Below are 18587 nucleotides of genomic sequence, written 5' to 3'. Positions count from 1 at the left end.
TTCCTTCATATATTGTAAGTTTACCTTATATTTTGGGCTGAGCTTGATGAACAATGTGGTCTTCCTGTCCCAAATAAGAATGAGGCCATTGTTGGCTTCAACTACCAGGTAGATGCCCACAGTACTGTAGCGGAATGGAACTGCTTCTTCATTTTCTTTTGAAAGCAGTTGGTAGTTTCCCTCTGTTAGAATCAGTTCTGTGCTCTAAACATAAGAACAAATTGTTTATTGTTTGGGTATTGGGGGAATTTTGGTTTGAATCTATGTAAGTGCAAAGGTCATTTACATCTAGAAAAAACAAAATAGTATTGTCTTCTCTCAAAATAACAATATTAAAATATAGTTACATTGGAGTTTACAAAAATCTTGCATCAATAGACGATTATGAATCTATCTTGAATTTCAGCTTAGTATAAGCAGTTGATATTGAGACAGACAATGCAGTTGTTTTTGAACAGTTTTTATATTGACTACTTACCCCCAGAAAGACCTTGATGGTCTTGGAGCAGGTAGTTCCTGTGGTTCCACATGGAACATTCTCAGTGATCACTCTGAATGATCCATTACTCTCAGCACTACCACAGAAGTCCTGAGGAAATACACACACACACACACACACACATACACACACACACACACACACACACAGACACACACACACACACACACACACAGACACACACACACACACACACACACACAAAATGTATTAATACTTCCATGGAGATTGTATATAACAAATTCTGCTACAAGCCTATGGACAGCACTTATATAGCACTTTTCTAGTCTTTTTGACCACTCAAAATGCTTTTACAGTGACATGTGGACGAGATGATCCGGGAATCGACTGCTCTACCTCCTGAGCCACAGTCGCCCCTAGTGTCCTTCAGGACTATGCATATGTTGGAAATGATAGAGCACACCTGTTACACACTGACCAATCATAACACTGAAAACATTTACGTATTAAAGTGTATATTCTTTATGTGTATGTGTCTACATCAGTGCAACAACTCATTGATACATAAAAGTAAGCAGAGTATGACAAATGCAGCACACCAAAAGCACTTTGTAGGGCAGGGTTAAAGTCTGAATTGAAGTTTTAGTATTGTATTTCAGATCCCCCACTGACATCATCTCAGATGACTCATCTTGAGTATGTCACAAAGCATTTTGAGTCCTTCAGCAATGATAACATATGCCCTCCTCAGTCAAAAAAACTCATGAAATTGAAATGTGAAAAAGTTTAGTTCCATCAGTCTGTTCAACTGATATTGTGTGCTTTCATACCTCAGTGAGGATGTATTCACAGTCGCCATCAAATGTGAAGCGCTTCTGATCAAAAGTCATGTAATGTCCATCACCATATATAGAGCAGGTTCCATCACACTGGTTGGTAGTGCACTGCCACTTCCTGTTTTTACAAGTGCTGCAAACAAATAAAGATTAGATCACCAATAGGCATGCAGATTATAACAAATAACATTGATTTTATTTGTACTTTTCAATCACAGACAGGTGAGGTGAAGTGCTGATTAAAGAATTAGGGTGTATGTTTCTAATTTTAGAACATTAAATTCCTTTTATGTTTCACTAACCAGGTGTTGCAGTCCACCTTGGTGGTCTCTCCAGGCTGATAGGAAATACCGTTGTGAACACAGGAACAGGACTCTGGCTTGATACAGCCTCCTTTACCATCAGATACCATCCCAGATGGACACATACAGCCTGAGATGCACCCCGTGCTTACCTGCAGAAAAGATCAGACTCAGTCCACAAATATATACTGTTGAGGTTTACATATAATCCATATTTTCATGTAAATGTTCTGTGAAGTGAAGATGACTCACACAAGCCATGTCTAATGTGTTGCAGCTCTTCTCACACTCAGTTCCTTTTGCAGCTGGACCACTAGCAGAGCAGTTGAAGAACTCCATGGGAGGAGCACAGGCCGCTGAAAGAAGACATAATTTAAATAACTATTCTGTGTGTTTTAAATGAATCCTGATCTCTTAATTTACATATCATCATTGTTGCCCTTATTATTATTGTACCAAAGAGACAGTTCTATGCCTTAATTTACAAAGCACAGATTTTTTTTATAACACTGATTATGACAATTAAACATTTGTCAAGCTTGAAAACAAGCCCTACAATTTCCAGAACAAACATTTTGTGATTTAAATGATTACATTACATATAATCAATACAGGAGACACAGCAGCTCCTTTACTTTTTCAGTCTCTCTTCAACCTCTATTCCTGGGATACCAGAGACATTCTAACCCTCCAAGTGTAGGTTAGTGAGAGTTCAGACAGGAAGACTACCTTTTTGTATGCTCACATCATAGTTTTATTTCTCATTCTTTAGTCATTCTGACCCTTCTCACAGCTCATACTGATCTCTGTCAAAGCTCATAATTTCCTTGCTGTTATTTCTGGAGCATCAATTGACAAGTCAGCTCTTCACATCACCTGGTCAAATCTAACCAATAGCACGGAGACACACCTTCATTGTCAGCCTATCATATTGCAGCTGTCTTTTCAAATGTTCTCTTTCTCTACTCAGGTGCTTTCTTGATGCTGTTTTTCGCAACCCAGCACTTCCCCATCACCACCCAGTCTTCATTTTCCTCAATGCAACACTCCATCAACCTCATCAGCCCAATCAGTCTCAGCAGAAGTCAGATTGACATCGTTTGTCTGTGGTCTCTCTCCTCTATCTCCTTCTCCCTTGTCGCTCTTCTCCTTCTCCGCCTTTCCCTCTCTGCCCCCCTCAACCCCAACTGGTCAAGGTAGATGGCCGCCCACCTAGAGCCCAATTTTGCTTGAGGTGGGGAGTTTTTCCTTTGCCTCTGTCACCAAGTGTTTGCTCATTTAATCTTTCATTTGCACTCTTTGTCCTTTTAATGATTTTAAAGCTAATTTATTATCTTATGCTGCAATCATTTTATTTATGTCTTTCTATTTTTCTGTACTTAGTTTTTATTATGGGGGGGGTGGGGGTGGGGGGGGGGGTTAATTGTATGTTTTAAGTTTCTCAAATGACATGTTTTTCTGTTTTATGTAAAGCACATTGAATTGCCATTGTGTATGAAATGCGCTATACAAATAAAACTGCCTTGCCTTGCCTTGCCTTGCCATGTGGAAATGTTGGATATCTTTCTACATGAATCAATGAACAGTCTTGTCCTGCTCCATGCAAAAAGTGCCTCAAGATGACTTTTGATGTAATTTGGCCCGAGATTGATTGGTTGAAGTCATCAGCCACCGTCACCAGTGTCTTGACTCCATGGGGGCAATCTATCATGCTGCTGCTCAGGACTGACGTACTCCAATTAAAAAAATTCTCCCTGCAGAGTCCAAGCACCAAAGACTTTGACAATACCTAATTATTAATATCATGTGCATAATAAACATTATTTTACTTCATTCTCTGGTCTCTCTTAATTGAAATAACCCTGTCAACTGTAAACTGTGGTAAACATTGCCCCCTGGCAACAGGTAACTCTGTAGCATTTGGAGGATAATGCCGGTACACTGGCAAAGAACCTGTGTCTTGTACGTATTCTAAAACAAAGTCATTAGACTATTTAATAGTTATGGCTCATCATTTTCACTTTTACCAATTTTCACCCCAAATAACCAAATTTTGAGCGGATTGGTTTAAAATGCAGCCTGTTCACTGTATTGAACACATACAAAATCTTAGTATAGTATAGTATAGTATAGTATAGTATAGTATAGTATAATATAGTATTCCTCCATGCAAACAAAAGTTAGACATGGTGTTCCTCAAGGTTCAGTGCTTGGACCAATATTATTAGGGCCCAAGCACTACACAGTGCGCAGGCCCTATTGTAATCGTACCGATTATTATTATTCGTCTCTCACAACGAACGCCTTTTTGACAGCCTAAACGTGCCCCAAAACTCATGAAAATTTGCACGTACATCAGACCCGGCGAAAAATTTGATATTTTAAGGACCGCCAAAACGGCCATCGCAAAATGGCTCAATAGCGCCCCCTATTGAATATAAAAATGTGAGAGATTGACGTACATGAACGAAACTTGGTATATATATGTATCATGTCCAGACGCACAAAAAAGTCTGTGGGACCCATGACGTCACTCCAACAGGAAGTCGGCCATTTTGAAAAATATGCGCGATTTTGGCCTTTTCCACGCCTCGTACTTTAACGAACTTGTCCTAGGGATTTAATCCGACCGACTTCAAATTCACTTAGAAACATCTTGAGACATTGGAGGTGAAAAGTTATCAAAAACTTTCTGATTAGGGATCCGGTTTGGCCGTGGCGGCGCCGACAATTTCCTTCGCCATTCGATCCTTCGCCATTAAACAGGAAGTCCTTGTAACTCCTACAGATATCGTCTGATCTACACCAAATTAATCACGCATGTAGAGGGTCCCGCCCTGAACACATATATGCATCAATACTGTGTCAGCTCCATAGCGCCACCTACTGGATACAATAGCGCCCCCTTGAAAATTGAAAAAAAATTGAGCCCCTCAAGTCAGATTGACATAGACAAACGAAATTTGGTACACATATGTATCTTGTAAAGACGCACCGAAAAGTCTCTTGGACACATGATGTCACTCCAACAGGAAGTCGGCCATTTTGAAAAATATGTGCGATTTTGGTGTTTTCCACGCCTCGTACTTTAACAAACTTGTCCTAGGGATTTAATCCGACCGACTTCAAATTCACTCAGAAACATCTTGAGACATTGGAGATGAAAAGTTATCAAAAACTTTCTGATTAGGGATTTGGTTGCTTCGTGGCGATGTGAGGAATTTTGATGTTTCGCCATTAAACAGGAACTGCTGGCCAAATGGGGGTACTGCACCCCGTAGAAGATTAAGGAAATTGAGCCCCTCCCTCCAGATTGACATAGATGAACAAAACTTGGTATATATATGTATCACATAAAGAGGCACAAAAAAGTCTCTTAGACCCATACCCTCACTCCAACAGGAAGTCGGCCATTTTGAAGTGAATTTGCAATTTTGGCACGGTTTGATACAATTTTCACAGCACATACTTTAATGAATTCCTCCTAATCCAACCAACTTTATATTGACTCTGTATGCGTCACAGCAAGTCTCGCTCAGTAGTGGCGGGGCGGGGAGCTTGGGCCCGATCATCGCTGCTTGCAGCTTTAATTCTCCTTATATTTGTTTCCTTTAGGAAACATTATCCGGAATCACTCAATAAATTTTGAAAATTGAAATTAACCAATTAACTAAACTACAAAAATGCATTAAGGACATAAAAGTCTGGATGACCTGTAACTTCCTGTTATTAAACTCAGAAAAAACTGAAGTTATTGTGCTTGGCCCTAAACACCTTAGAAATTCACTATCAAACGACATAACTACTCTGGATGGCATTACTCTGGCCTCCAGCTCCACTGTAAGGAACCTAGGAGTTATATTTGATCAGGATTTGTCCTTTAATTCCCACATAAAACAAATTTCACGGACTGCCTTCTTTCATCTGCGTAATATTGCAAAAAAATAGACATATCCTGTCTCAAAATGATGCTGAAAAACTAGTCCATGCATTTGTTACTTCTAGGCTGGACTACTGTAATTCATTATTATCAGGCTGTCCTAATAAGTCTCTAAAGACTCTCCAGCTGGTCCAGAATGCAGCTGCTCGTGTTCTGACAAAAACTAGAAAGAGAGATCATATTACTCCCATCTTGGCTTCACTGCATTGGCTTCCCGTAAAATTCAGAATAGAATTCAAAATCCTCCTCCTCACCTTCAAAGCTCTTAATGGTCAGGCTCCATCATATCTTAAAGAACTGATAGTACTTTATGTACCTACTAGAAGACTGCGCTCCCAGCATGCAGGTCTACTTGTGGTTCCTAGTATCTCTAAAAGTAGAACAGGAGGCAGAGCCTTCAGCTATCAGGCTCCTCTCCTGTGGAACCATCTTCCAGATTTGGTCAGGGGGGCAGACACCCTCCCTATATTTAAGAGTAGGCTTAAAACTTTCCTTTTTGATAAAGCTTATAGTTAGGGCTCTTAGAGCTCTTAGCTTATGTTGCTATAGGCTTAGACTGCTGGGGAACTCCCATGATGCACTGAGCTCCTCTCTCCTCCTCCCTCTTTCTCTCTATCCATCCATCTATATCCATTAACATTCATGTTCTATTAATGCATTCAATAACCTAAACTTCTTCCCCGGAGTTGTCTGTGCTTTCTGGTCTCACAGGTAATCTGGGTCTGTAGACGTCTGGATGACGGATTCCAGTCCCGGACCTTCTAGCTTCATTGTTGATTTTCATTGTGCTTCTCTCCTCTATCCTTCCTCTCTCTCCTCTCAACCCCAACCGGTCTAGGCAGATGTCCGCCCACTCTGAGTCTGGTTCTGAGGTTTCTTCCTGTTAAAAGGGAGTTTTTTCTCGCCATTGTTGCTCATGTGGGAATGTTGGGTCTCTTTAAAGTTAAAACCTGAAGAGTTTGGTTTAGAACCTGCTCTATGTGTAAAGTGCCTTGAGATAACTTTGTTGTGATTTGGCGCTGTACAAATAAAGATTGATTGATTGATTGATTGATTGATTTAGTATAGTATAGTATAGTATAGTATAGTATAGTATAGTATAGTTGGTTTAGTATAGTATAGTATAGTTGGTTTAGTATAGTATAGTATAGTATAGTATAGTATAGTATAGTATAGTTGGTTTAGTATAGTATTGTATAGTATAGTATAGTATAGTATAGTATAGTTGGTTTAGTATAGGATAGTATAGTATAGTATAGTATAACATAGTTGGTTTAGTATAGTATAGTATAGTATAGTACAGTACAGTATAGTATAATATAGTATAGTATAGTATAGTACAGTACAGTATAGTATAGTATAGTATAGTATAGTATTACATAAAACCTCCAAATAATGCAGCCAATTATTTTAGAAATGAAGGACGCCTGTTCTGCCTCCCAGGCAGTTAGTTAATGTTTGAATCGTTATAGCGCCCCCCTGGTCAAATGTGGTATTAGAGTAGAGCAAAAAAGACACAGGAAGTAGGAACACATGTTTTTAGTTGTTATTAAGATCTCAGCAGATCAACACGCTGTCCTCACATCTGTTGCTGTTCTTTTGATTTGAGCCATCGTAAGCATTGCCTGTAAGTAACATTTATTATTTGCAAGGATATATTTTCCTAAGTTTTGATGAATATTTGTAATCGATGGGATGTTTTCACGTTGTGTTTGATTAATGTCTAGATACTGTTGATACGGTTGATTGTGTCCCTAGCATGTTCATTATATCATGCCACAGAAGTGTATAAGATACATTTACTTTATTTTAAGCAGTTTGTGTAATTCTGCCTTCATATGTTGTGGTTTAGTAGACATGCTGTCTGTACATTCAGGATTTATATAGTAATTCATTCAATGTTATTTCTGTTGTTTCAGTTTTACACCTTGTTATGTCAACATGCTCAACAAGAGTCTACATTAAACCTGGAGCTAGAAAGCTACATCCTGACTCTCGTGTTGCTCATTAAGGGAGTTTGGCTGGCTGTCTAATTTTGGTTAGAGAACACCATTAGGAGGACAGTACAATGCCAACCAACTATCCAAAGCTTTAAATCTGACTTCATTCTAAAGATGAATTGAAGTCTGTCCCAGCTGGAAAAGTAACTCACATCTATTAAGGCCTTCTCTTTCCTAGTTCAAAGCATTCTTAGACACGGTTATCCTGTAAATGTGTACAGCTAGTTAATATCATAAAAACATTCTCTGCCTTATATAAGGTACTGTCAGGACGTAACAACTGTTAGGTTGTTTATCAGGTGATTCTGTTAAGTACCTTACCTGGCTGTATAATGAACTCTCCAATGCAGTTTAGTTTGCCTTCCTTACAAGTGCTAGTGGAAAGAACAAAGAATACATTAATATACATACATAACTGAGATTTGATCAGATAATCCAAATGTATATCAAAAAATTTCAACCAAATTTCAAAGCCTGTCTGTCAGCTGTTACTCTCAAATTGATTGATGAGTCTTTGAGCACAGCATCTACAAGCCAGTGCATTTAATTATGATCAGTTCAAAAACACAAAAATGCCCCGTCATGTAAAATTCTGTATCTTTAATTGTATACAATATAAGAATATTTAGCATTTTAGTGCTAAATAACTTTACCACTGAGTTGTGAGGCATAGAGTAATTCCAACCAACCACATAAATCAAATGCAATAACATAAATGCAATGCAGAACTTAATAAGCCATATATCAATTTCATACCACATGACTCCGTCCTTGTTGATGACTTGTCCAGGAGGCACAACTGCTCCTCTGTCATAACAGGGACACATTTGATATGGGACACAGTTCCCAGAGTCATCTTGGTAGCTTCCTTCAGCACAAACACAGCCATCGATGGGTGGGAAGGAGATGTGACAGCTGGCATCTGTCGTGCTGATGCACCGGCAGGTGCGACTGCTGGATGTAATGTTATAGGAGTAGACCATGCCTCTGGGGCAGGAACTGGCATACTTTCCTGAAGAGGCCAGATCACAGGAAATAATGAAAAACTAACAATTTTACATCACAATCATGGCACAAGAATCTAAAGCCCTATGTAAATGTTTTTTGCACAATTGAGCCAATTTGCTACAAAAAATAAAATTAAGGGCCGCACCAAAAAAAAAAGAAAAAACGTTTTTCGGTTTTCTATCACTCATTTGAATGTCATGTCTTCTTTGCTTTTCAATGCTTGTCCCTCATTATTGTCACTGAGCTACCCTTGGGAATGGCCTTTAATCCCAACTGTTCCAGTGGAGCTACTCAGTGGCCTATACATCAGACTGTAGCTATACTGGGCAGCTTCCAAATGCAAAACAGAGGCTTCCCTTAAATTAAGGTTTTTAAAAATCCTTGATGATTTTAACTATTGCTGTGCAGAGTTATTCTATATTTCTATCAATATACAAAGATTCAATCAATATCATAGTGTAACAGAATAGAGCAAACTGTGAAAACTATTTTCTTTTTCTAATTTCTAATCCAAAGCTATTATGTCAAAAAAACTATGTGAAGGATTTTGGCCAAACTGACATTTGATATGTGTGAGGAGCTCTTCTGCCAATTCCTGTGCATATTTCACTTTTCCTCACTACTTACCACAGATGGTCTTCCTCCAGCCGGTGATCTGGATCCCTGCTGCTGTACAGGCATGGACATATGAAGAGACTGCAGCACACATGCAGTCCTCACTTTTCTCACAGTTACAGCTGTCATACATGCAGTTCTGAGAGGAGACAAAATAAAATGAATAAGTACATTTTAAAAAACAGCAGTGTGGGGTCATATCCCAGGTCTGAAGACTGGGCTGGGTACAGTGCACAGAAATTCTACGAAAGAAATTAAGGCTACAGAAATTCAGCTGAAGTCGACAGTTGTGTATAGCTGTGAGACTTACCTCTTTGTAAGTGTCAGGGCTGATCTCTGAGTGGCAGGAGGCAAACACTCCCTTAGGGTCACTCAACATGGAGCACCAGTGCTGGGCGTACTTCTCTGTTATCGAAACACAAGCAACAACCTTAGTCGTTCTGAAGAACTTGACGTGGTAAAAGTTTATCAAAATAGTCCAACCTACCGTTATCCAGACTAAGACTGCAGGGCTTGTCAAAGTTGCTCTTAACATCGGGGCAGCTAGCATGTGTCTTCCAGCTATTGGCAAAACCAACTGCTGTGGCATCTGGAACACCACTCAGCTTAAGAAAGTCATCAGCCTGGTTACCATTGAAGTTCCCACACAGGCCTGCATGCAGATAACATTATGTTAATGACAAGCATTCATTGTAGAGGCAAATTAGATTGATTTTATTGGTAGAAGAATAATTACTTCAAATCCCTTTGGCAATATTGAGGACACCATGGCATTAAAATGAATCTGTGTTTCTTTTCTTCTTTTCACTAATAAACTACTAAACTAAAACAGATCACAGGAGAACATTTTGCAAAGTAGTCCAATCTGGTCCCAAACTATAATTATTCAACATCAAGAAATGATCTAAATTAGTTTTGAATTTAAAATAAATTAGCTCTATGTGCTAGGATTTTGCAACCTCTCAGAAGATTATATAATTCCTTACAGAATAGGACACAATATGAAGTCCATCAGTGAAACTTTCTACAGTTTGTTTATATACTTCCAAGTTTGTCTTCTACAGTGAATGGTTTGAAAATACAGGAAAACATGGAAGATTATTAAATGGTAGGATTTTACTGCGTAAAGGTATTTCCACTTCAAACTATATACGAACAGCTCTTTCCTCATAGAGAAAAGAAATACCATGTTACGATATTAACGCAACCAGTTAGTAACATATTGTTGTATAACCTTTATTTTTTACTTTCTAGTTTTTTACAATTTGCCAAATTTCCTTTTTTTAAATGAGCACATTTTACTTACAGTATTTTTTTTGTCTCCGTATTTATACTTTCTCACTCCAACGGATATGGTCAGTGCTATTTTATAGGCTGTTTATGTTAAATAGTTGAAATATTGCCTTTGCCTGTGTACCAGAGTAGTGGAGCAGTTTCATCTCCCAACCTCTTATTTCTGTGTTTTATTCACTGGTTGCATATTGACTGTCTGTTTTCAGCCTGAGACCACCTACAGATCATTTAGGGTTCATACCACAGGTTTTGGCCTGGTAGTCACTGGTCACTGTCATGTAAAGCTGCATGACTGGCTGCAGCTGCACCTCCAACAAAACACCAACAGATGTCTGGACCAGAAGGTAGAAAGAGGATGCTCTGAGGGCGGAGATCCCAGCTATAGGTTAAAAAAAAGGTGGAGATGAGAGTTTGTTAGAGGGATGGCAGAAAAGAGAGGAGGGGTCATGGTGGAATACTATTAGTCTGCCCATCTGGATAGTCAGGAAAAACGTTTACATAAAAGCATCATTAAAACTGAAATCTATTATTGTATGCATGCTGTCACCCTATCCAGGCCATAGACACAGGAAAAATGATAGTATAAATGTTTTGTAAACGACACATGAAGAGAAATTTAGAGATACTCTACTAAATACTGAATACTGTACACTCACCAGCTGAAAAGGGTAACTGAGCATAGATGCCATTCACAAAAACCTTGCCATTGGGCTGGATGGTGATCACCTTTATTTGAAAGGACACAATATGTTATTACTGTTAATCTCTCTCTCTCTCTGTGTGTGTGTGTGTGTGTGTGTGTGTGTGTGTGTGTGTGTGTGTGTGTGTCATACTCACATTAGCCCCTCCAGACAAAGCCAAGGTAACAGACTTTAGGCAGGTTTCACTATCAGTCAGTCCACACTGCACCAGTTCTCCCTGTACGACAAACTGGGCTCCACTGCAGTCCTAAACATTGAAGCACAAATCTAATCAAACACTGCTGCATGCTGTCAAACTGAAACAACAAAAGAGCAGATCAAGTTTCCTGTTTATCTACCTCTAATACTGATCTAAATGTTCATCTAATATGTTCATCCTCTACACTGCACTATTATTTCAATCATTTTTATTTTGAATTGATTGATTTTATATTAATATTTGAAACTACTGTTGGAAACAATTTAGATATCAATATTGTGTGCTAACTGTGTAACTATCACTTATTAAAAGTACTGGAAATCCAAAACCTTCTCTTTTGAATTACTGATATGTTCATGTGACAAAACACTGACAGCATCAGAGAACATGATTAAGTTTTTATTCTTAATTGTTTAATGTTAGCAAGTTATTAAAATAGGCCTACATGTCAATGAATTTGAAAGTGTTACAAACTTCCAGTGCTTCATCTTAGGTGATGGGTTCACACTTTGGTTACATTCACATCATGTCTTTCGTTTTTTGTTGTTTTAAATAAACTGAGGTTATGGGATGGTACAGAGAGGCAGGGTTCTGCCTGTGTTAGCTTAGCAGAGGGGTGTGTGGTATATAACCAGTGATGATGATGATGATGTGTACTACCTTAGCCATAACATAGGAGCAGTCCCCATGGAAGGTATAGACTTTCCCATCAAAGGTGTTGATGTGGGCTCCTCCCTCCACAGAGCAGGTTCCTGGACAGTTCTCCTCTGTACATTTCCATTGGCCACTCTGACACACACTGTCGACACACATTAATCTTAATTGATTATCACTGGATATCTGATTTATTAATTTACTAACAAAACAGCTGTATTCATAAACTATGCTGAGCCATTCTGACAGCCAAAACATATATCATACCATTTTTTGCAGTTAGTGGAGTAGGACTCTCCGGGTCCATAGATCTTGCTGTCGTAGCTGCAGGAGCACTTGCTCAGTAGAACACAGCCCTTTCCATTCAAATCATCCAGCACCATTCCTGAACAAAATCACAGTAATACTGTATTAGGATTGTTTGGGTGTCCGTGTCCGTGTCCGTGTGTGTGTGTGTGTGTGTGTGTGTGTGTGTGTGTGTGTGTGTGTGTGTGTGCGAGAGTGCATGGGTGTATAAATAAGTGTGTGTCTCATGCTGCTGTACCTGCAGGGCAGAAGCATCCATCGATACAGTGGTTGTCACAGGTGTGGCTGGCTTCAGGGTTGGAGCAAGTGTCAGCACAGGGGCTCCCACACTCTTTGTACTCCATATTGTAGGGGCATGACTTCCCTGTGAATACATCCATTATTTTTTCATCATCACTTAAATAACGTCTCTGATAACATTAATTCTGACAAGCATTACTTTTGGTTTTTTGGTTCCAACCTCTAAATGACCTGTTTATAGTTCGAAATTGTCTACTACTTCAGGGCCCAAATTCATAAAGCATCTAGTAGAGTCTTCCTAAGTGGCACTAAAAGTTCCAGTAACACTTTCTATAATCTATCTATATTTATTATTGTTATAAAGCATTATGAATGTACGAAAGTATATAGCTACAATTATACAGTGCTAACAGATTATAATGCATTGTAAGTACATTAATACTGCATTTATAGACTTGGGTGTCATAGATAGTGTTACTAAGAGTTTCCCCTTTTAGACCAATTTACAAAGCTTGCTGAGATGAATGTTTAGGAAGAAACAGATGACCCTGTTGAATTGACAGGATGTATCATGTTAAAATGAAACCTCGACAATGATTGGTCAACAGGTGACTGGACCATGTCACTGAATGTTAAAGGAAATATTATTCAACACATATCACTATGATTAGATAAAATAGGATGGATAGTTAGATACACAGATTTCATGAATGAAACAAGGTCAAATATCTTGTACTGTAGATTGTAGACAAACACCATCTACATGCTGATTCCGAGATGGTTTTTACAGTTGACTGAAAAATATCTTCCTTCATTGATGGAATAACTGTACAAAGTTATGTGAACAGTTCTATTCATTTATTTGTTGTGATTAGTGTTTATGTTTACCTCAACTGTCAAACAAAAGTGAGAATTATAGATATATAGATATTATGGCATCACGTATAATTCTGACAGATGGCTGTTACAATATATTATATGTTCATCAGAACCCAATTGTGTTATTGCTATATTCTTATTGTATTGATTTAATATTTTGGGACACTGTCTGAATCCTCATTGCCTGTCATGAAAATATACTTTACAAAGTTCATTATTGTTGAATTTCCCCAAAGTCCTGATGCAAGGGGGTACATTAATAGATTATTAATGATAATAATAGTATTACAGCCCTAGAAGTTATAGGCCATAACGCAAAGTATTAGGGATGCTCAATATTGACTTTTCTGCCGATGTCCGATGTTCCGATATTGTCCAACAATTTCCGATACGGATATCACCCGATACTGATATATGCAGGCTTTTTACACTAAAACTGTTAGATAACAAGTACATAACAAATCTCCTACTGTGGAATTAACACATTGTGCCTAATTTTATTGTGATGCTTCACTGGATGCATACATAAATGCAACATGGCTTTCCACATGTCAAACACTGTCTGTGCAAAATAAGAGAACAACTTTAACTTAAGTTATGGAAAAACTGCCATATTAATTATGCTGCTTTGGAGTCATTGCAAATTTACTATCCGTAGGACACACTTGGAAATAGTTTTCTCGCTCCTCTCAGCTGTTGTGTGTCCAGCAGAGTAGGACCCAGATAGGACCCACCGGACTCTGACAGTGATGTCACAGAGGCGACTCGCCGAAAACTTAACAGAGAAAATAACAATGAGGAGGTAAACATTGTTTCTGGTTTGTGTGTACATGTACATGGCGGTGGACGCTATTAACTGGTTAGCCACGGTTAGCGACCCACAAGTCTAGCGTGTTGTTGTAATTATACGTCATCAAGCGCGCGCTGGTAAACGTCCCATGCTGCGTTGATGCTAGCTCGGAAATGCTGGAGCCTACAGAACAAACATCGGTTATAAAAACCTGATACTTCCCGATATTACATTCTAAAGTAAATATTGGCTGATAATATCGGAGGGCCGATAAAACATCCATACAAAGTATCTTTTCATGCACAGAACTCCTAAGCTTTGAAAATGGGCAAGGTAATTTCAGTGTTGATTCAAGATGATGTGGCCTGGAGTTATTCTTGTGTTTACAGATTTTTATTTTTTTTTCAGCTTCTTCTTTACAATAACAAATGACAGATGTGGTTTGTTTTTTGTAATTTAGTGTCATAATCTCAATTAGTTTGAGCTTTGGTGCACCTAGGACATTTTTGTTTGTACAAAAATCCAGGCAGAGCAGACAACCTCTCCTACCCATAGAATACTTAAAGAGCAGTAGTCTAATGAGTGTACTCACAGCATAGTGCTTTGGTCCTCCAGTTCTGGGGCTTGCCACCAGCATGGACACACTGTCTAGAGAATTCAGACAAAGTGTTGCACAGGCAGGAGGCATCTGCTTGTTCATCTATATCCTTTTTACAGTGGCAGAGGTCTGCAACACAGGCAGAGGTGAAAGAGGCAACATCCAGCAGGCTGTGACAGCTGTTAAAGGCAACCCCTGTAAGGATATCCTCACACACAGGTTTCTGTAGAGAGAAAGACGGACAAAGAGATGGGAAACAGAGCAAAGACAAGGAGACATTTAACATTTCTAACAGAATTAGGGTTAGGTTTTTTAATTTTTATTTGACAGTTGATGACAGAGAGGCCATTGGGAAACAGAGAGAGAGGGGAATGACCTGCAGCATGAGTCCCTTACCAGAATCGAACCAGAGACACTGCGATTATGCAGCATGCACTGTAACCGCTCAATTACCAAGGCACTCCCAGATATTAAACATTTCTGCATCAGTGATGAGTGACACCATGAGACACCCGGAGATCAGAATCAAGACCTTTTCATGTTATAATAGGGATTTGTAATGTGTAGAATTATTTTTTCCATTTTGATTTCCATATAAATGACTGAAGCCTTACCATGCCATTGCAGCCTTGTGTTGATTCCAGTGTGTAGTCGGAACAGCTTTCAGTTGGACCGTCCATTTTCCAGAAGTTAGCAAAATCAATGGGAGCTATTTTCACACCTGTTTGGATAATACCAAAGAAATACAGTTCAGCTCTGTGGACATGCCAACACTGACTAACCTGTTAAAGTGGGTCCAAGTGTACCATGGCTGTAGAACTCATCATAGAGCTGGATCCCATTAAAGTCTCCACAGAGACCACAGGTTTGGTTCCTGTACTTCTGGTCTAGCTCCACCTGTGAGGACAAAAACATTGCCTTAAGCAGCAGCTTGAACCTGCAGCACATTCTAAGTGACCTAATCAGGTTTGCCTATAGGAAGTTAACTCTGTTCAGAATAAATCAGAACAAAATTATAATACTATGGTTCCACAAAACACCTGAACATTTTAAGTATACAGACGTTAGTGTTTAATTATGAGATGAAGTATACCTAACCCCATGTTATACTTCAGTTCAGTATTTTTACAGAATTGTTAAAATAGTCATGATGGTAATACTTTCTGAGCAGCCATATTCCTACCAGAAAAGAATCCTCTTTATTCCAGATAGCAAGCAATCCCAGCTTTGCTGTGATTTTGATGTAGGTGGGAGTTTCCTGGATGAACACTCCTGCTTGACTGAATGGTAGGATGACTCTGCAAGTAGAAAAAGAGAAGTCACATTATTTTGTTTTTCCACCTCCATATTCCTAGAACCAAATGGCATTTGTGAACAAAGCTGTCAATAATACATCAATATGTATGAAGGTGTGAATGAAAAGAGCTATGATAGTTGCCCATATTTTTTAGGACATTTTACTGCGCCTGATGTCTTCAGGTTCTAACTGTGCTGTTCTAATGACTAGGATGATTCTCAAGATCAGGTTGCCTTAAAAAAAGCCATGAAGCCTAAAACATATATTACATACAAACATATTCTTTTCATCAGTGAAAACATATCTTTCATTTGGGTTGAAGTTGCATGCATTTCTCTTCATTTCAAAAGAGTTTGTGAGCAGATAACAGACTTTAAGGAATTCCCACGTCTTTTGAGGTTTATTTTTCCTCAACAACTTTTTATCTGAAGAAATATGTAGAGAACTATTAAGGAAAATCTAATATGGTATGGATTAGAGTAAACCTACGGTTTGTCATCAATGACCACTGAGCCCTTGGAGAGCTCCACCACAGTACCGTCCAGTTTCATAACGATGTTATTGATGGGAGTATGGCCACCAGTATCCCGTCTTCTTATCTGGATGTTGAAGTCCTTGTAACTACTCCTGCACAAAGAGGTCAAGACATAGTTGCAGTCGGAGTGGAGCTGGAAAACATCCCCATCAAAGGTCTTGTAGTGGAAGTTGCCCCATGTACTGCAAACCTGACCGTTGTGGACAGGACTCACACCTACAATACAAAGACAGATCAGGAGGTGATACCACAACAGTGGCCATCTTTTACAAAGGGTTTTAGATGAACAATTAACAATAAACTCACCTGTTGTTTTTTCAGGAATCTGGGACATAAAGGAGAACTTTGCCTCTTTTGCCTCTGTTGAAAGAAGAGTTAATAGTCAATTAATCAGTGAGTTTAAGCGTAATTTCAAACTACTTTTAAACACAGCAAGGTTGAGATTTTCTGTAGCACATAGGTAACATGCAAGCTGATAATAGTCCTATCTGTTATATTTATCAAACTGCCTAATGGAGTATAATGTACATACCGCTGTGCCAAGCAGCTACGATGGCAGACAGGGCCAGCCATAGCAGCCACTCGTTAGCCATAGCCATTTGCTTCTACACAGGAACTCTGAGGAAGATGGGAGGAGGACACAGGTCTTTATACTAGGGGGCAAGGTCTTAGTGTGGCAGGTGAGGGAGTGGCATGCCTCCCTTTACATGATGATTCATGATTGCTTGTCCTGCCCCGTATTACATTTACTTTCTTGGTCTTTGGTTAACTCCCCTTCACACACCTGATAGGAACGGCAAGGTTATGGAGCATGCAAATACTCACACAGAATGTTCACTCACATCTTTGATGGAGACAAACTAAACACTTAAAGGCCATAGTCTATATACAAATGCGAAATCCATGTGCACAGTGATGGCCAAACTCATAGTGGTGGTGTTTCAAATGTGTACTTATATCATACAAATTCATTATTTTCTCTGCCCACATAACATACAGCAATTAAGTATAAATACAGTAACAATTTCTAACCTGCATATGTTCTTTTGCTCAAAAAATGTACATGTATAATTATGTTTATTTTTACTTCACTACTTTGAAATATTTCTTTAATAAATACAATTCAGTGGAAAAGTGTTTTTCCAGGAGCCATGGTCCTGGTTACTGTAGTCACAGGCCTCAATCATTGTGATAATTTTTTCAGTGGAACTGTATTTCTACCAAAGAAATACTCAAATACTCTTGGCAGTGTACTGTGTGAATTATCTGAGAGGGAAAATCCTGCTGGAAACAGAGGATGCTGTTAAAAATATTCAACTGTGTTTCAATGCTCTATTGGGGTGGAGACAGATATCACAGAACCTGGACAAATAAAGCCAAAACTATAAGCATGGAAAAATATCATAAGAGGAAAATGAGACAATATGTTGTTTGTAATTTTAACTGACAACATTTTATAGTTAGCTTATGCAGTTTGTTTCTATCTGTGGCAATAACCAGTGAACCAGTCATTTCAGGTTCAGAGTGTCGGGAGAGAGCATTACTTAACATACAAGGAGGTAACACCCACATCTACTAAATCTGATTTGGACCTTTGCTCACCATTATGACCAATTATGGATTGAAATAATGCAAGGCTGTAGATGAATCAAGACTTAACTAAATACTTTCCTGCATGTTTTTATTTGCTTTTCTTTGTCATATTTTGACTCAGGCGATAAAAGCTTAAATGTATTCAAGGTGTGTTCGGATCTCTGAGGTGATTAACACTTTTGTTTTTTGCTCTCTTATCACCAACATTCTTCTTTAACAAAAGCAAGACTCAACAGTGACTCAACATGAATGGAAAACAGCAATGACTTGAATTTACCTCTGTTCATTACAGATCCATTAGTATTGTTTTACCATCAAGACAAATGTGGCTGGTTGAAGTG

General features: G+C 38.7%; 1 protein-coding gene across 1 annotated transcript in view; it reads right to left on the bottom strand.

Moving 5' to 3' along the window:
- The window catches only part of LOC128360953 (mucin-5AC-like), a 44597-nt gene extending 27351 nt beyond the window's left edge, over positions 1-17246 (bottom strand). The window contains exons 1-23 of the mRNA XM_053321516.1: positions 17186-17246; positions 16960-17013; positions 16608-16869; positions 16005-16119; positions 15628-15718; positions 15436-15542; positions 14816-15044; positions 12553-12678; positions 12276-12393; positions 12015-12153; positions 11292-11402; positions 11111-11180; positions 10696-10833; positions 9649-9813; positions 9472-9566; positions 9174-9300; positions 8295-8550; positions 7860-7912; positions 1851-1954; positions 1599-1750; positions 1291-1429; positions 479-589; positions 25-204 (exon numbers count right to left, since the gene is read on the bottom strand). Coding sequence (XP_053177491.1) covers positions 25-204; positions 479-589; positions 1291-1429; positions 1599-1750; positions 1851-1954; positions 7860-7912; positions 8295-8550; positions 9174-9300; positions 9472-9566; positions 9649-9813; positions 10696-10833; positions 11111-11180; positions 11292-11402; positions 12015-12153; positions 12276-12393; positions 12553-12678; positions 14816-15044; positions 15436-15542; positions 15628-15718; positions 16005-16119; positions 16608-16869; positions 16960-17013; positions 17186-17246 — 3003 coding nt within the window. The remainder of the gene's footprint in view (positions 1-24; positions 205-478; positions 590-1290; positions 1430-1598; positions 1751-1850; positions 1955-7859; positions 7913-8294; positions 8551-9173; positions 9301-9471; positions 9567-9648; positions 9814-10695; positions 10834-11110; positions 11181-11291; positions 11403-12014; positions 12154-12275; positions 12394-12552; positions 12679-14815; positions 15045-15435; positions 15543-15627; positions 15719-16004; positions 16120-16607; positions 16870-16959; positions 17014-17185) is intronic.
- Positions 17247-18587: the final 1341 nt, after the last annotated feature.

Source organism: Scomber japonicus, chromosome 1, assembly GCF_027409825.1.
Source record: "Scomber japonicus isolate fScoJap1 chromosome 1, fScoJap1.pri, whole genome shotgun sequence".
Classification (NCBI taxonomy): Eukaryota; Metazoa; Chordata; class Actinopteri; order Scombriformes; family Scombridae; genus Scomber; species Scomber japonicus.
Note: the sequence above shows the minus strand (reverse complement) of the source record. Positions and strands in the feature narration are given on the sequence as shown.